Source organism: Oncorhynchus keta, unplaced genomic scaffold (assembly GCF_023373465.1).
Source record: "Oncorhynchus keta strain PuntledgeMale-10-30-2019 unplaced genomic scaffold, Oket_V2 Un_contig_1190_pilon_pilon, whole genome shotgun sequence".
NCBI classification, from domain to species: domain Eukaryota; kingdom Metazoa; phylum Chordata; class Actinopteri; order Salmoniformes; family Salmonidae; genus Oncorhynchus; species Oncorhynchus keta.
In genome coordinates this window covers 30,028-48,361 of record NW_026277677.1, presented here as the reverse complement: position 1 = coordinate 48,361, position 18,334 = coordinate 30,028, and the positions used below count along the sequence as shown (strand labels likewise).

Below are 18,334 nucleotides of genomic sequence, written 5' to 3'. Positions count from 1 at the left end.
GTAGCCTCGTCTGATGGTGTTGGGAGATGCAAATGCTGGATCTAAATGGTTTGCCTCTACTGCAACCTCATTGTGGGTGGATTGGGCCAGTGTTGTTATGAAGGTGCGCTTTACATAGAATATTAATTTCAAATATACTCTATATTTAAACACCTCTCAAAATAGAGTGGCCTCTCGTTTAAGTCTACTTGAGTCTACTTTCAAGAAACGCCTGAAAGCAAATCCCCTCCGGTTTCTCGGCTTCTTTTTCTTTGCATTTGTACTTAAAATAACGATGTGTTGACTGGATTCTTTTTCAGCCAGAAGAACACAGCGCAGGGAGGGACTGTCTGGGTGATGTGGATGTAGACTAGGCTATTGAACTGAACGTCCGTCCTCTCTGTATGACACCATGAACCCTGCCTCGGGCGGCGCTGCCGACTCCCGCAGCCAGCTAGACAATAGCAACAGAAAGCTGCAGCAACAACAGCGCGCTTCCTCCCGGCTGGCGGCAAAGACATTGGATCTAAAGAGACACCGAAAAGCAGCACTCCGTCAAAGATCATCACGTCAAAGCAGTGCGGAGGAGGGAGAGGCAACCGTGGCAGCTCCCCGGTCTCCACGGCAACCAGCAAAGACAGACTGTCTTCTTCTTCTAAAGGCGCGGCAAGCGCGGCAGGCGCGGCCCCTGTCCAGTCCGATGGTGCTGAAATCCATACGTTGACCAGGGCGGCGGCGGCTGAGAGCGGCAGAGGAACGGCAGAGGAGCGCGGTAGTCCGTCTGAAGACTCGCGTTGTACTGATATATCGTGTTTGAAGGGGGATACAACACGGGTTGTTTCTGATCAGCCTTGTTCATCCAAATCTCCTAAATTGAAGAACAATAACCCGAGAGGAGGGGGAGGAGAAGGCGAGGCTAGCAGCACAGCGACCGGAAACAAAAAGAGCTCCGGCAAGAGCAGTGTGGGCTGCGGCCCTGGCTTCTGGAGAGAGGGATGTTTGCAGTCGGAGCTGATCCAGTTTCACCTGAATAAAAGCTTAAAGAAAGGAGGAGGAAAGATGAAGACGAAGACACCGTCTCCCCCGGAGCCGGTCACGGAAATGGCGGAACCAGAGGATCTCTCCCCTGAGGCCATCGTTAACGAGCCGGAACCGGTACCTGAGCCCGACCAGCTATTTCAGGAGGAGATAGAGAAACTAGAGGATGAAAACGATGAACTAAAGGTATGTCTATATGTCTGTCACTGTCGCATCTGTATGGGTTTAAATAACAGCATGTTTTAGCTGCCTGTGCTTTATACTGTTGCCCAGGGGCGTCATGCACCAGGCAGAAAGTACATGAGGATGGCTTGGGGGTTCCGGAGAGGGGCTTTGCCCCTGTCCATAAATTGGAGAATTTAGCATTTTTCAAACACCTGAAACAGCTTTTTCCGGCAATCTAGAGCCAGAATCATTATGCTTCATTCTATGTCCAAAATGTGTCTTTTTTCTGCATATCTAAGCGTACCTTTTTTTTCAAAGAAACTAAATATGCTTTTCTGCATCTCTGCTCAAGCTTGAGTCTTATTCAGTACATTTAGTTATTGCTTGTTTTTCTAAAGTCTACCAACCTTTACCAGCAGGCATGCCAGCTAAGATAGTTAGACAAGCTAGCTACTTGGTAGTTATGAGGTTGGGAGATCTGGGCTAACTAAATAAAATAGATAAATACATAATAATAATAAAATAGATAAATAAATAATAATAATAATAATAAAATAAATACAATAGATAAATAAATAATAATAAATAAAATTGATAATAATAATAATAATAATAATAATAATAAATACAATTTCTTCATAAAACTTGCTAGTTGTATTACAGAGAAAAAAATTGTACTTTTTTTTATACTTAAAAAAATCCAATTTAAACAGCACAAATCTGAGGGGCACGTGCCCTGTGTCCCTGTGCCCCTGTGTCCCTGTGCCCCTGTGTCCCTGTGCCCCTGTGCCCCTGTGCCCCTGTGCCCCTGTGTCCCTGTGCCCCTGTGCCCCTGTGTCCCTGTGTCCCTGTGCCCCTGTGCCCCTGTGCCCCTGTGCCCCTGTGCCCCTGTGCCCCTGTGCCCCTGTGCTCCTATAGGGCATAACGCCTTTGCTGTTGCCTCTATAATGTTGAATTGATTCCTCTGATTGCAGTGTCCTCTCCATCTTTCTCTCTCTCATTCGTTCCCATTAGACTGAGATAGAGGAGATGAGAGCGGAGATGGACGAGATGAGAGACACGTTCTACGAAGAGGACGCCTGCCAGCTGCAGGACATGCGTCGCGAGCTGGAGCGAGCCAATAAGAACTGCCGGATTCTCCAGTACCGTCTGAGGAAGGCAGAGAGGAAGAGGATGAGGTTCGCTCAGACCGGAGAGGTAGACGGAGAGCTACTGAGGGCCCTGGAGCAGGACTTGAAGGTAAGACGCTGTCTAGACTCTAGGATAATTATTTTTGGCTCGGGTTAAAAACCTCTTAAGGATTCGCGCCGTTATTACAATTTTCGTCTAAAATGACATACCCAAATCTAACTGCTTGTAGCTCAGGACCTGAAGCAAGGATGTGCATATTCTTGATACCATTTCAAAGGAAACACTTTGAAGTTTGTGGAAATATGAAATGAATGTAGGATAATATAACACATTACATCTGGTAAAAGAAAATTAAAAGAAAAAAACAACCGTTTTTGAAATATAAGAGAAAGGCCATAATGTATTATTCCAGCACAGGCACAATTTAGATTTTGGCCACTAGATGGCAGCAGCGTATGTGCAAAGTTTTACACTGATCCAATGAACCATTGCATTTCAGTGAGGGGCCAAGCCTCGAGACACCCACAACTTGTTTATTCATCAAAACCAAGCCCTTTCGCGCCAAAGCCAGCAAATGCGCCAATAATTGAGATCGTGAAAATAGCAAAAATATCTCTAACACACCAATGAACCTACTGCCTGCTCTTAGATTTACCAATGAATTAGATTTGTTAAAATACCTGAAGTTGTCTAGACTCTATATGTCACAAGGTAATGTTGTCTAGACTCTGTCACAGGGTAATGTTGTCTAGACTGTATATGTCATAGGGTTTGACCTGAAGGTAATGTTGTCTAGACTCTATATGTCATAGGGTTTGACCTGAAGGTAATGTTGTCTAGACTCTATATGGCATAGGGTTTGACCTGAAGGTAATGTTGTCTAGACTCTATATGTCACAGGGTTGTCTAGACTCTGTCACAGGTAATGTTGTCTAGACTCTATATGTTATAGGGTTTGACCTGAAGGTAATGTTGTCTCGACCTATATGTCAGGTAATATGTCATGTCTGAGGTACTGTTGTCTATATGTCATAGGGTTTGACCTGAAGGTAATGTTGTCTAGACTCTATATGTCATAGGGTGTGACCTGAAGGTAATGTTGTCTAGACTCTATATGTCATAGGGTTGTGACTCTATATGTCATAAGGTGATGTGTTTAGACTCTATATGTCATAATGTAATGTTGTCTAGACTCTATATGTCATAGGGTGTGACCTGAAGGTAATGTTGTCTAGACTCTATATGTCATAAGGTAATGTTGTCTAGACTCTATATGTCATAGGGTGTGACCTGAAGGTAATGTTGTCTAGACTCTATATGTCATAGGGTGTGACCTGAAGGTAATGTTGTCTAGACTCTATATGTCATAGGGTGTGACCTGAAGGTAATGTTGTCTAGACTCTATATGTCATAGGGTGTGACCTGAAGGTAATGTTGTTTAGACTCTATATGTCATAAGGTAATGTTGTCTAGACTCTATATGTCATAGGGTGTGACCTGAAGGTAATGTTGTCTAGACTCTATATGTCATAGGGTGTGACCTGAAGGTAATGTTGTCTAGACTCTATATGTCACAAGGTAATGTTGTCTAGACTCTATATGTCATAGGGTGTGACCTGAAGGTAATGTTGTCTAGACTCTATATGTCATAGGGTGTGACCTGAAGGTAATGTTGTCTAGACTCTATATGTCATAAGGTAATGTTGTCTAGACTCTATATGTCATAGGGTTTGACCTGAAGGTAATGTTGTCTAGACTCTGTCACAGGGTAATGTTGTCTAGACTCTATATGTCATAAGGTAATGTTGTCTAGACTCTATATGTCATAGGGTGTGACCTGAAGGTAATGTTGTCTAGACTCTATATGTCATAAGGTAATGTTGTCTAGACTCTATATGTCATAGGGTGTGACCTGAAGGTAATGTTGTCTAGACTCTATATGTCATAAGGTAATGTTGTCTAGACTCTATATGTCAAGGGTAATGTTGTTGTAGACTCTATATGTCATAAGGTAATGTTGTCTAGACTCTATATGTCATAGGGTTTGACCTGAAGGTAATGTTGTCTAGACTCTATATGTCATAAGGTAATGTTGTCTAGACTCTATATGTCATAAGGTGTTGTCCTAGACTATATGTCATAGGGTGTGACCTGAAGGTAATGTTGTCTAGACTCTATATGTCATAGGGTAATGTTGTCTGGACTCTATATGTCATAGGGTGTGTCCTGAAGATAATGTTGTCTAGACTCTATATGTCATAAGGTAATGTTGTCTAAACTCTATATGTCATAGGGTGTGACCTGAAGGTAATGTTGTCTAGACTCTATATGTCATAGGGTTTGACCTGGGTAATGTTGTCTAGACTCTATATGTCATAGGGTGTAGACCTGACAGGGTAATGTTGTCTAGACTCTATATGTCATAGGGTGTGACCTGAAGGTAATGTTGTCTAGACTCTGTCACAGGGTAATGTTGTCTAGACTCTATATGTCATAGGGTGTGACTCTGTCATAGGTAATGTTGTCTAGACTCTATATGTCATAGGGTACCTGGATAATGTTGTCTAGACTCTATATGTCATAAGGTAATGTTGTCTAGACTCTATATGTCATAGGGTGTGACCTGAAGGTAATGTTGTCTAGACTCTATATGTCATAGGGTGTGACCTGAAGGTAATGTTGTCTAGACTCTATATGTCATAGGGTGTGACCTGAAGGTAATGTTGTCTAGACTCTATATGTCATAGGGTGTGACCTGAAGGTAATGTTGTCTAGACTCTATATGTCATAAGGTAATGTTGTCTAGACTCTATATGTCATAGGGTGTGTCCTGAAGGTAATGTTGTCTAGACTCTATATGTCATAGGGTGTGACCTGAAGGTAATGTTGTCTAGACTCTATATGTCATAGGGTACCTGAAGGTATGTTGTCTGGACTCTATATGTCATAGGGTGTGACCTGAAGGTAATGTTGTCTAGACTCTATATGTCATAGGGTAATGTTGTCTAGACTCTATATGTCATAGGGTTTGACCTGAAGATAATGTTGTCTAGACTCTATATGTCATAAGGTAATGTTGTCTAGACTCTATATGTCATAGGGTGTGACCTGAAGGTAATGTTGTCTAGACTCTATATGTCATAAGGTAATGTTGTCTGGACTCTATATGTCATAGGGTGTGTCCTGAAGATAATGTTGTCTAGACTCTATCTGTCATAAGGTAATGTTGTCTGGACTCTATATGTCATAGGGTGTGACCTGAAGATAATGTTGTCTAGACTCTATCTGTCATAAGGTAATGTTGTGTGGACTCTATATGTCATAGGGTGTGACCTGAAGGTAATGTTGTCTAGACTCTATATGTCATAGGGTGTGACCTGAAGGTAATGTTGTCTAGACTCTGTCACAGGGTAATGTTGTCTGGACTCTATATGTCATAGGGTGTGACCTGAAGGTAATGTTGTCTAGACTCTATATGTCATAGGGTGTGACCTGAAGGTAATGTTGTCTAGACTCTGTCACAGGGTAATGTTGTCTAGACTCTATATGTCATAGGGTTTGACCTGAAGGTAATGTTGTCTAGACTCTATCTGTCATAGGGTGTGACCTGAAGGTAATGTTGTCTAGACTCTATATGTTATAAGGTTTGACCTGAAGGTAAGGTTGTTGTCTGGACTCTATATGTCATAGGGTGTGACCTGAAGGTAATGTTGTCTAGACTCTATATGTCATAAGGTAATGTTGTCTAGACTCTATATGTCATAGGGTGTGTCCTGAAGGTAATGTTGTCTAGACTCTATATGTCATAGGGTGTGACCTGAAGGTAATGTTGTCTAGACTCTATATGTCATAAGGTAATGTTGTCTGGACTCTATATGTCATAGGGTGTGACCTGAAGGTAATGTTGTCTAGACTCTATATGTCATAAGGTAATGTTGTCTAGACTCTATATGTCATAGGGTGTGACCTGAAGGTAATGTTGTCTAGACTCTATATGTCATAAGGTAATGTTGTCTGGACTCTATATGTCATAGGGTGTGTCCTGAAGATAATGTTGTCTAGACTCTATCTGTCATAAGGTAATGTTGTCTGGACTCTATATGTCATAGGGTGTGTCCTGAAGATAATGTTGTTTAGACTCTATATGTCATAAGGTAATGTTGTCTAGACTCTATATGTCATAGGGTGTGACCTGAAGGTAATGTTGTCTAGACTCTATATGTCATAGGGTGTGTCCTGAAGGTAATGTTGTCTAGACTCTATATGTCATAAGGTAATGTTGTCTAGACTCTATATGTCATAGGGTGTGACCTGAAGGTAATGTTGTCTAGACTCTATATGTCATAAGGTAATGTTGTCTAGACTCTATATGTCATAGGTTGTCTAGACTGTGTCTGCTGTAAACTGTGGACGTTATGAATGCAATTTGATGTGATCCAAATGCCATTCTATTCCCATAAGGCTTGTGTCTATACAGTTACATCTGCATTGCATTCGGAAAGTATTCAGACCCCTTGACCTTTTCCACATTTTGTTACGTTACAACCTTATTCTAAAACCGATGAAATAAAAACAAATCCTCATCAATCTACACACAATACCCCATAATGACATCACAATACCCCATAATGACATCACAATACCCCATAATGACATCACAATACCTCATAATGACAAAGCGAAAACAGGTTTTAAGAAATCCTGTCAAATTTATAAAAAATAAAAACAGAAATATCTTATTTACATAAGTATTCAGACCCTTTCCTGTGAGACTCAAAATTGAGCTCAGGCACATCCTGTTTCCATTGATTATCCTTGAGATGTTTCTACAACTTAATGGGAGTCCACCTGTGGTAAATTCAATTGATTGGACATCATTTGGATAGGCACACACCTGTCTATATAAGGTCCCACAGTTGACAGTGCATGTCAGAGCAAAAACCAAGCTATGAGGTCGAAGGAATTGTCTATATAGCTCCGAGACAGGATTGTGTTGAGACACAGATCTTGGGGAAGGGTACCTAAACATTTCTGCAGCATTGAAGGTCTCCAAGAACACAGAGACCTCCATCATTCTTAAATGGAGGACATTTAGAGCCACAAAGACTCTTCCTAGAGCTGGCCGCCCGGCCAAACTGATCATTCTGGGGAGAAGGGCCTTGGTCAGGGAAGTGAACAAGAAACTGATGGTCAGTCTGACAGAGCTCCAGAGTTCCTCTGTGGAGATGGGAGGACCATCAAGAAGGCCAATCATCTCTTCAGCACTCCACCAATCAGGCCTTTGTGGTAGAGTGGCCAGACGGAAGCCACTCCTCAGTAAAAGGAACACGACAGCCCGCTTGGAAATTGCCAAAAGGCACCTAAAGGACTCTGAGACCATGTGAAAAAAAGATTCTCTGGTCTGATGAAACGAAGATTGAACTCCTTGGCCTGGATGCCAAGTGTCACGTCTGGAGGAAACCTGGCACCATCCCTACGGTGAAGCATGGTGGTGGCAGCATCATGCTGTGGGGATGTTTTTCAGCGGCAGGAACTGGGAGACTAGTCAGGATCGAGGGAAAGATGAACGGAGCAAAGTACAGAGAGATCCTTGATGACAATCTGCTCCAGAGCTCTCAGGACCACAAACTGGGGAGAAGGTTCACCTTCCAACAGGACAACGACCCTAAGCACACAGCCAAGACAACGCAGGAGTGGCTTCGGGACAAGTCTCTGAATGTCCTTGAGTGGCCCAGCCAGAGCCTGGACTTGAAACCAATTGAATATAGTCTCTCCTATCATTGCTATGCAGACGACACACAATTAATCTTCTCCTTTCCCCCTTCTGATGACCAGGTGGCGAATCGCATCTCTGCATGTCTGGCAGACATATCAGTGTGGATGACGGATCACCACCTCAAGCTGAACCTCGGCAAGACGGAGCTGCTCTTCCTCCCGGGGAAGGACTGCCCGTTCCATGATCTCGCCATCACGGTTGACAACTCCATTGTGTCCTCCTCCCAGAGCGCTAAGAACCTTGGCGTGATCCTGGACAACACCCTGTCGTTCTCAACTAACATCAAGGTGGTGGCCCGTTCCTGTAGGTTCATGCTCTACAACATCCGCAGAGTACGACCCTGCCTCACACAGGAAGCGGCGCAGGTCCTAATCCAGGCACTTGTCATCTCCCGTCTGGATTACTGCAACTCGCTGTTGGCTGGGCTCCCTGCCTGTGCCATTAAACCCCTACAACTCATCCAGAACGCCGCAGCCCGTCTGGTGTTCAACCTTCCCAAGTTCTCTCCGTCACCCCGCTCCTCCGCTCTCTCCACTGGCTTCCAGTTGAAGCTCGCATCCGCTACAAGACCATGGTGCTTGCCTACGGAGCTGTGAGGGAACGGCACCTCAGTACCTCCAGGCTCTGATCAGGCCCTACACCCAAACAAGGGCACTGCGTTCATCCACCTCTGGCCTGCTCGCCTCCCTACCACTGAGGAAGTACAGTTCCCGCTCAGCCCAGTCAAAACTGTTCGCTGCTCTGGCTCCCCAATGGTGGAACACACTCCCTCACGACGCCAGGACAGCGGAGTCAATCACCACCTTCCGGAGACACCTGAAACCCCACCTCTTTAAGGAATACCTAGGATAGGATAAAGTAATCCTTCTCACCCCCCCCCCCTTAAAAGATTTAGATGCACTATTGTAAAGTGGCTGTTCCACTGGATGTCATAAGGTGAATGCACCAATTTGTAAGTCGCTCTGGATAAGAGCGTCTGCTAAATGACTTAAATGTAAATGTAAAATATCTCTGGAGAGACCTGACAATAGCTGTGCAGCGACGCTCCCCATCCAACCCAATCGGCAGAGAAGAATGGGAGAAACTCCCCAAATACAGGTGTACCAACCTTGTACCGTCATACCCAAGAAGACTCAAGGCTGTAATCGTTGCCAAAGGTGCTTCAACAAAGAACTGAGTAAATGGTCTGAATACTTATGTAAATGTGATATTTATGGGTTTTCTAAAACTGATTTTTGCTTTGTCATTATGGGGTATTGTGATGTCATTATGGGGTATTGTGATGTCATTATGGGTTGTTGTGTGTAGATTGGTGAGGGTAAAAAAACATTTGAATCCATTTTAGAATAAGGTCGGAATACTTTCAGAATGGACTGCAGACTAATAGACCATGGCCCATCTCTCTCACTGTCCCTCTCCCCTCCCTGTCTCTCTCCCTCCCCCTCTCCCCTTCCCTCTCCCTCCCTCTTCCTCCCTGTCTCTCTCCCTCTCCCTCCCCCTCTCCCTCTCCCTCCCTGTCTCTCTGCCTCCCCCTCCCTGTCTCTCTCCCTCTCCCTCCCTGTCTCTCTGCCCCTCCCTATCACTCCCCCCGTAGGTAGCGAAGGACGTGTCAGTGCGTCTGCACCATGAGTTGGAGAATGTGGAGGAGAAAAGGACGAAGACGGAGGAGGAGAACGAGAAACTAAGGCAAAAGCTGATAGAGGTGGAGGTGACCAAACAGGCCCTGCAAAACCAACTGGAGAAGGCCAAGGAGGTGATGAGGGGAGGGAAGGGGTGAGGTGGGGAGGACAGGGAGGGTTAGGGGTAGACAGGGGAGGGTTTGGGTGGTGGGTTAGGTGGAGGTGACCGAGCAGGCCCTGCACAACCAGCTGGAGAAGGAGGTGATGAGGGGGAGGGAAGGGGTGAGGTGGGGAGGACAGGGAGGGTTAGGGGTAGACAGGGGAGGGTTTGGGTGGTGGGTTAGTTGGAGGTGACCAAACAGACCCTGCACAACCAGCTGGAGAAGGAGGTGATGAGGACACCTGCTGTTAAGGAGGGCAAGGTTCTGCAGTGTCCTGTGACCGTCTGTGTTCAAACCCAGGTCTCCTGTGTGCCACAACACTGTGTTAGCCTGCCGAGCTAAAGCCAAAGACGTTATAGATCAGGGAGTTAACACGGGTCCTGGTTACTCATCACAAGCTTGTTAGTTAATGTGTTTTAATGATTGACAGTTTGTCTGTAAAGCACATTTAACTGTCCACAGCAGATTCCACCAGTCACGTACAACAGGTAACAGGTGGGCTGACGGTGTGATGTCCTCTTTATCCTCTGCAGCTGTCACTGAAGAGGAGAGGAGGCAGGGATGTTCAGAAGGAGAAAAGGATTCCACAGACTCCAATAGAGGTACGGCATCATTGTTATTCGTCAAACTATAATGATGAGAGACAAGACCAAAACATATCTTCTTCATTCTTCTTCTGTCCTCAGGAGGACAACGAAGATCTGAAATGCCAGCTAGCCTTCATCAAGGAGGAAGCCATTTTGATGAGGAAAAAAATGGCTAAAATTGACAAGGAGAAGGACCGGCTGGAACACGAGCTGCAGAAGTACCGCTCTTTCTACGGGGATGTGGACAGCCCTGGGCCCAAGGGAGAGGCTGGAGGACCAGCCACCACCCGGGAGTCAGAGCTGAAACTGAGACTGAGACTGGTGGAGGAGGAAGCCAACATCCTGGGGAGGAAGATCGTAGAGTTGGAGGTGGAGAATAGAGGACTGAAGGCTGAACTGGAGGACATGAGAGACAGGTAGGCCCAATGGACCCCTAAACCCTAAACCCTACGCCCTATAGACTTGATGCACTTGTGGAGATCTGAGAAGATTTGAGAGGTGTCAGCAATATGGTAGTAGCTCCACCCTGCTCTCTGATAGGCTAGATAGAAGTTTCACCATATTGCTTATACCAATCAAATCCTCTCAGGGCTTTGTAAATAAACAGGATACATTTGATTGATTGATGTGTTGATTGATTGATGTATTGATTTATTGATTGATTAATTGATGTATTGATTTATTGATTGATTAATTGATGTATTGATTTATTGATTGATTAATTGATGTATTGATTGATGTATTGATGTATTGATTGATGTGTTGATTGATGTATTGACTGATTCATTTATTGATTGATGTATTGATTGATTGATTTATGTTTATTGATTTATGTATTGATTTATGTATATTGATTGATGTATTGATTGATTGATTTATGTGTTGATTGATTGATGTATTGATTGATGTATTGATTGATGTATTGATTGATGTATTGATTGATTGATGTATTGATTGATTGATTTATGTGTTGATTGATTGATGTATTGATTGATGTATTGATTGATGTATTGATTGATTGATGTATTGATTGATGTATTGATTGATTGATGTATTGATTGATGTATTGATTGATTGATGTATTGATTGATTGATGTATTGATTGATGTATTGATTGATTGATGTATTGATTGATTGATGTATTGATTGATGTATTGATGTATTGATTGATTGATGTATTGATTGATGTGTTGATGTATTGATTGATGTATTGATGTATTGATTGATTGATGTATTGATTGATTGATGTATTGATTGATGTATTGATGTATTGATTGATGTATTGATGTATTGATTGATTGATGTATTGATTGATTGATGTATTGATTGATGTATTGATTGATTGATGTATTGATTGATTGATGTATTGATTGATGTATTGATGTATTGATTGATGTATTGATTGATGTATTGATTGATTGATGTATTGATTGATTGATGTATTGATTGATGTATTGATGTATTGATTGATTGATGTATTGATTGATTGATGTATTGATTGATGTATTGATTGATGTATTGATGTATTGATTGATTGGACATTGTTGATTGATTGATGTATTGATTGATTGATTTATTTATTGATTTATGTATTGATGTGTTGATTGACATGTTGATTGATGCATTGCCAGGGATGAGGTGGCAGGAGGCTCGGCTGAGCATGGCTGCAGCAGGGAGCAGGGAGAGGAACTCAGGGAGCTGAGACAGCAGCTACAGCTGGTGGAGGACGAGGCAGAGCTACTTAGGAGGAACCTGCAGGACGCAGAGGAGGACAACAACAAGGTGACTCCCAAATGGCACCCTATTCCCTATACAGTGCACTACTTACTACTGCAGGATGTAGAGGAGAACAACAGTGTTAGTGCCAAATGGCACCCTATTCCCTATATAGTGCACTACTTACTACTGCAGGATGTAGAGGAGAACAACAGGGTTAGTCCCAAATGGCACCATATTCCCTATATAGTGCACTACTTTAGACCAGGGACCAAAGGGCTCTGGTTGAAACTAGTGTGCTATATAGGGAATAGGGTGCCATTTGGAAATCAGCTGTTTACATTCTACGTGTGAGTCATGTAGTAGAGTATTTTGTCGTTACTGATCACATTTAGCTCTCTCTCTCTCAACACCCCCTCGTAGCAACGTATCATCAGGTCAAATGGCCACTCATAAGGTTCATCGGCGTAGTTGAGGGCAGAACTTGAGTTAAGAAAGGTTGCAGGGGCTGTGTTCCCATTAGGTCCGCTCTTTTTGACAGAAAGGTAGTTTTATAATTTAAAGTACATCCTGTTTCAATCCCCCCACTACTAAATCTGTCTTTTAGGTGACGGGGAGCTGAACAAGCTGAAGTACAAGGAGGGCTCCAGGCACGGCGCCGGGGTGGAGGGGTGGCGCCGGGCGGCTGCAGACCGGGCCAAGGTGGAGGTCCTGCAGGAGGAGCTAAAGGCTGCCAGGCTGCAGATCAACGAGCTGAGTGGCAAGGTGAGGCAGCGTGATGGACTACACTACCCACGATGCTCTGTGGGGGTTTCTAGCGGTCACTTCCATTTTAATTCCTTCAATTCATGTCGTTACCTGGAATTCCAATTCCAATTTCCCTCCATGCTTCTCTGTGAGAACACATTGGAAGTTCTCTTAGAACACATTGGAAGTTCTCTTAGAACACATTGGAAGTTCTCTTAGAACACATTGGAAGTTCTCTTAGAACACATTGGAAGTTCTCTTAGAACACATTGGAAGTTCTCTTAGAACACATTGGAAGTTCTCTTAGAACACATTGGAAGTGGAATTTCAGTTTACTTTCCTGAATTGATTGACATGAAATGAAGCTGACAGTTGAAGCTAACATAATGCTATCCATCTCTGATGCTAACATCTCTGACGCTAACATAATGCTAATAATCTCTGACACTAACATAATGGTTTCCATCTCTGAAGCTAACATAATGCTATCCATCTCTGATGCTAACATAATGCTAATCATCTCTGACACTAACATAATGGTTTCCATCTCTGAAGCTAACATAATGCTTTCCTGTCTCTGATGCTAACATAATGCTAATCATCTCTGATGCTAACATAATGCTATCCATCTCTGACGCTAACATAATGCTATTCATCTCTGATGCTAACATAATGCTATCCATCTCTGATGCTAACATAATGCAAATCATCTCTGATGCTAACATAATGCTAATCATCTCTGATGCTAACATAATGCTAATCATCTCTGATGCTAACATAATGCTTATCATCTCTGACACTAACATAATGGTTTCCATCTCTGAAGCTAACATAATGCTATCCATCTCTGATGCTAACATCTCTGACGCTAACATAATGCTAATAATCTCTGACACTAACATAATGGTTTCCATCTCTGAAGCTAACATAATGCTATTCATCTCTGATGCTAACATAATGCTAATCATCTCTGACACTAACATAATGGTTTCCATCTCTGAAGCTAACATAATGCTATCCTGTCTCTGATGCTAACATAATGCTAATCATCTCTGAACATAATGCTAACATAATGCAAATCCTCTCCTTTCCTCTACAGGTGATGCAGATCATCTCTGAACCGCCTAATGCTGTCCATCATGAGCGCTAACATAACCTGGGCATCCATCTCTGACGCAGAGACGGAGGAGATGACGCCTCCACCTCATCATTCCATCTCTGACGCTAACATAATGCACCCCAACATAATGCTAATCCCCTCGGATGCTAACATAATCTAATCATCTGATGCAGCATAATGCACCACCACTGAGCTACCCATAATGCTATCCTGTCTTGAAACATACGGTAATCATCTCTGATGCTAACATAATGCTAATCATCTCCCTGATGCTACCATAATGCATCCTGTCTCTGACCCTAACATAATGCTAATCATCTCTGATGCTAACATAATGCTAATCATCTCTGATGCTAACATAATGGTAGATCATCTCTGAAGCTAGAACAATGCTATCTGGGCCGGACCTCTACAGGCTGATGCAGATGCAGTATGAGAACCGGGTCCTGCTGTCCAACATGCAGCTGAGGCCCTGGGTCACATGGGCATCCAACGGGAGCTTTACGAGGGAAGGGAGCACCGCAGGGAGCACGGAGGAGTTGTACAGGATCACCCTCAGATGAAGGCCTTCAGGAAGGAGCTGCAGGGTTTTATAGACAGACTGGATGTCCCCAAGCCGGAGGACAAAGAGGAGGAGGAACCACCGGTAAGTGAACAGCAGTTAGTGCACCACCAGGGTTTCAGTTGACCCATAATGTCGTATTTTACGGTGAAGCTGCCTGACACGTCTGAAGCAATATTATCCCCAGTAGGACTCCCTGATGTCGTAACATCCGGTGCCTGACCCCAGGCACCCTCTATTTGGTCCCCCGAATGGCCGTTTACTCCTGTAGCCTGAAGGCCTCATTTGGTCTGATGTCAGTATTACATCTGCTGTAGAACAGGCCTCTATTTGGGAATGTCAGTATTACATCACTGATAGGACAGGCACCATCATGGCTGAGGCCCGGGGTCTGAATGTCAGTATTACATCTACTGAGGAAGGGAGGACAGGGAGCACGAGTCTATTTGGTCTGAATGTCAGGATCACATCTACTGTAGATGACAGGCCTCATTTGAGCTGCATGGTATTTTATGTAGGACAGACTGGAATGTCAGCCAGATCAACTGTAGGACAGGCCTCATTTGGTCTGAATGTCAGCATTAATCTACTTAGGACAGGCCTCTATTTGGTCTGAATGTCAGTATTACATTACTGTAGGACAGGCCTCTATTTGGTCTGAATGTCAGTATTACATCTACAGTAGGACAGGCCTCTATTTGGTCTGAATGTCAGTATTACATCTACTGTAGGACAGGCCTCTATTTGGTCTGAATGTCAGTATTACATCTACTGTAGGACAGGCCTCTATTTGGTCTGAATGTCAGTATTACATCTACTGTAGGACAGGCCTCTATTTGGTCTGAATGTCAGTATTACATCTACTGTAGGACAGGCCTCTATTTGGTCTGAATGTCAGTATTACATCTACTGTAGGACAGGCCTCTATTTGGTCTGAATGTCAGTACTACATCTACTGTAGGACAGGCCTCTATTTGATCTGAATGTCAGTATTACATCTACTGTAGGACAGGCCTCTATTTGGTCTGAATGTCAATGCTTTTAATCTGTTCTCTCTTCCTGTCCTTCTACCATTCTGTTTTCCTGACTCGTCCTCCTTCGCCTCGTCCTGACTCGTCCTGGTCCTGACTCGTCCTGGTCCTGACTCATCCTGACTCGTCCTGGTCCTGACTCGTCCTCCTTCGCCCGTCCTGACTCGTCCTGCCTCGTCCTGACTCGTCCTGGTCCTGACTCGTCCTCCTTCGCCTCGTCCTGACCCGTCCTGGTCCTGACCCGTCCTCCTTCGCCTCCTGACTCGTCCTCGTCCTGACTCGTCCTCCTTTGCCGTCCTTATTAATCCCACCTAGATGTTTCAGCCCATCATCCTGCTCATCCTCATCCTCGTCCTGTTCTCTTCACTCTCCTACACCACCATCTTCAAACTCGTCTTCCTCTTCACTCTCTTCTTCGTCCTGTAACGTCCGTCTCACTTTGACACAGACACATATTTTTGTTTAGTCATATTTTTTATTTATTTATTTTTATTTATTATTTTGGAATATTCCCATCTAAGGTCACAAGTGATACGGGACACTATTCCACGTTTCAGCAGTTACTATTTACAAGCTTTCAACACACACTGGAGAAGACCACACACCTCTGGGGCTGAGACACTGGAGAAGACCACACACCTCTGGGGCTGAGACACTGAGAAGACCACACACCTCTGGGGCTGAGACACTGGAAGACCACACCTCTGGGGCTGAGACACTGGAGAAGACCACACCTCTGGGGCTGAGACACTGGAGAAGACCACACACCTCTGGGGCTGAGACACTGGAGAAGACCACACCCTCTGGGGCTGAGACACTGGAGAAGACACTGGAGAAGACCACACACCTCTGGGGCTGAGACACTGGAGAAGACCACACACCTCTGGGGCTGAGACACTGGAGAAGAGACACTGGAGAAGACACACCTCTGGGGCTGAGACACTGGAGAAGACCACACACCTCTGGGGCTGAGACACTGAGAAGACCACACAGACTCTGGGGCTGAGACACTGGAGAAGACCACACACCTCTGGGGCTGAGACACTGGAGAAGACCACACACCTCTGGGGCTGAGACACTGGAGAAGACACCACACCTCTGGGGCTGAGACACTGGAGAAGACCACACACCTCTGGGGCTGAGACACTGGAGAAGACTGGGGCTGAGACACTGAGAAGACCACACACCTCTGGGGCTGAGACACTGGAGAAGACCAGAAACCTCTGGGGCTGAGACACTGGAGAAGACCACACACCTCTGGGGCTGAGACACTGGAGAAGACACTGGAGAAGACCACACACCTCTGGGGCTGAGACACTGGAGAAGACACCACACCTCTGGGGCTGAGACACTGGAGAAGACCACACACCTCTGGGAAGACACTGGAGAAGACCTCTGGGGCTGAGACACTGGAGAAGACCACACACTCTGGGGCTGAGACACTGGAGAAGACAACCCCTGGGGCTGAGACACTGGAAGACCACACACCTCTGGGGCTGAGACACTGGAAGACCACACTTCTGGGGCTGACACTGGAGAAGACCACACACCTCTGGGGCTGAGACACTGGAGAAGACAACACACCTCTGGGTCTGAGACACTGGGGAAGACCACACACCTCTGGGGCTGAGACACTGGAGAAGACCACACACCTCTGGGGCTGAGACACCGTATATTATTAGGTGAGTAGACAAGGTTAACGGTGAATGGTCTCTCATCTAACCTTATTTCAGAGGTCCCCCAGAACTCTGATGCAAAAGGCAGGAAGGAACAACAGAGTGCTGTGGGTGTATAGGAGTCCCAGTCTGGGGCGGCAGGGTAGCCTAGTGGCTAGAGCGTTGGACTAGTAACCAGTCTGTAAACCCACACAGTACCTACCTATGTATAGTGTCCATGCATGTACAGTATAGCAGTGTTAGGGACACCTAATCCATCCACAGAGCATTCACCTGGAGTATAGCAGTGTTAGGGACACCTAATCCATCAACAGAACCTGGAGTATAACAGTGTTAGGGACACCTAATCCATCAACAGAGCATTCACCTGGTAGCAGTATAACAGTGTTAGGGACACCTAATCCATCAACAGAACCTGGAGTATAGCAGTGTTAGGGACACCTAATCCATCAACAGAACCTGGAGTATAACAGTGTTAGGGACACCTAATCCATCAACAGAACCTGCATTCACCTGAGCCTGGAGTATAGCAGTGTTAGGGACACCTAATCCATCAACAGAGCATTCACCTGGAGTATAGCAGTGTTAGGGACACCTAATCCATCAACAGAACCTGGAGTATAACAGTGTTAGGGACACCTAATCCATCAACAGAACCTGGAGTATAACAGTGTTAGGGACACCTAATCCATCCACAGAGCATTCACCTGAACCTGAGTATAGCAGTGTTAGGGACACCTAATCCATCAACAGAACCTGGAGTATAACAGTGTTAGGGACACCTAATCCATCAACAGAACCTGGAGTATAACAGTGTTAGGGACACCTAATCCATCAACAGAATTCCCTGGAGTATAACAGTGTTAGGACACCTAATCCATCAACAGAACACTGAGTATAGCAGTGTTAGGGACACCTAATCCATCAACAGAGCCTGGATTAGCAGTGTTAGGGACACCTAATCCATCAACAGAACCTGGAGTATAGCAGTGTTAGGGACACCTAATCCATCAACAGAACCTGGAG

The 18,334-nt window shown here is 44.7% G+C and overlaps 1 protein-coding gene and 1 long non-coding RNA gene across 3 annotated transcripts; one reads left to right on the top strand and one right to left on the bottom strand.

Annotated features, from left to right (window-relative positions):
- Window positions 1–494: 494 nt before the first annotated feature.
- On the top strand, window positions 495–14,069 carry LOC127917732 (protein SOGA3-like). Its single transcript, XM_052500751.1, has 8 exons — window positions 495–1,203; window positions 2,197–2,421; window positions 9,684–9,842; window positions 10,403–10,471; window positions 10,556–10,872; window positions 12,088–12,311; window positions 12,780–12,937; window positions 14,019–14,069. The coding sequence occupies exons 1-8, from the start codon at window positions 1,039–1,041 to the stop codon at window positions 14,067–14,069; spliced, it is 1,368 nt and encodes a 455-aa protein (XP_052356711.1). The 5' UTR covers window positions 495–1,038.
- A 1,814-nt stretch (window positions 14,070–15,883) lies between these two features.
- LOC127917735 (uncharacterized) lies at window positions 15,884–17,309 on the bottom strand. 2 transcript variants are annotated; one of them, XR_008097649.1, is made up of 5 exons: window positions 17,183–17,309; window positions 16,968–17,001; window positions 16,854–16,887; window positions 16,661–16,762; window positions 15,884–16,271 (listed from the first exon to the last, which is right to left on the bottom strand). It is a non-coding gene; the product is annotated as an uncharacterized LOC127917735 (long non-coding RNA). The 2 variants fall into 2 exon arrangements; XR_008097650.1 differs by lacking the exons at window positions 16,968–17,001; window positions 17,183–17,309 and having other exon boundaries at window positions 15,885–16,271; window positions 16,854–16,915.
- Between the last annotated feature and the right edge of the window lie 1,025 nt (window positions 17,310–18,334).

Coding starts and splice junctions, on each gene's coding strand:
- LOC127917732 (XM_052500751.1), top strand. CDS start 1,039: ATGAAGACGAAGACACCGTCTCCCCCGGAGCCGGTCACGGAAATGGCG. Junction 2,422..9,683: donor CCCTGGAGCAGGACTTGAAG/GTAAGACGCTGT, acceptor CTCCCCCCGTAG/GTAGCGAAGGACGTGTCAGT. Junction 10,472..10,555: donor TTCCACAGACTCCAATAGAG/GTACGGCATCAT, acceptor TTCTGTCCTCAG/GAGGACAACGAAGATCTGAA.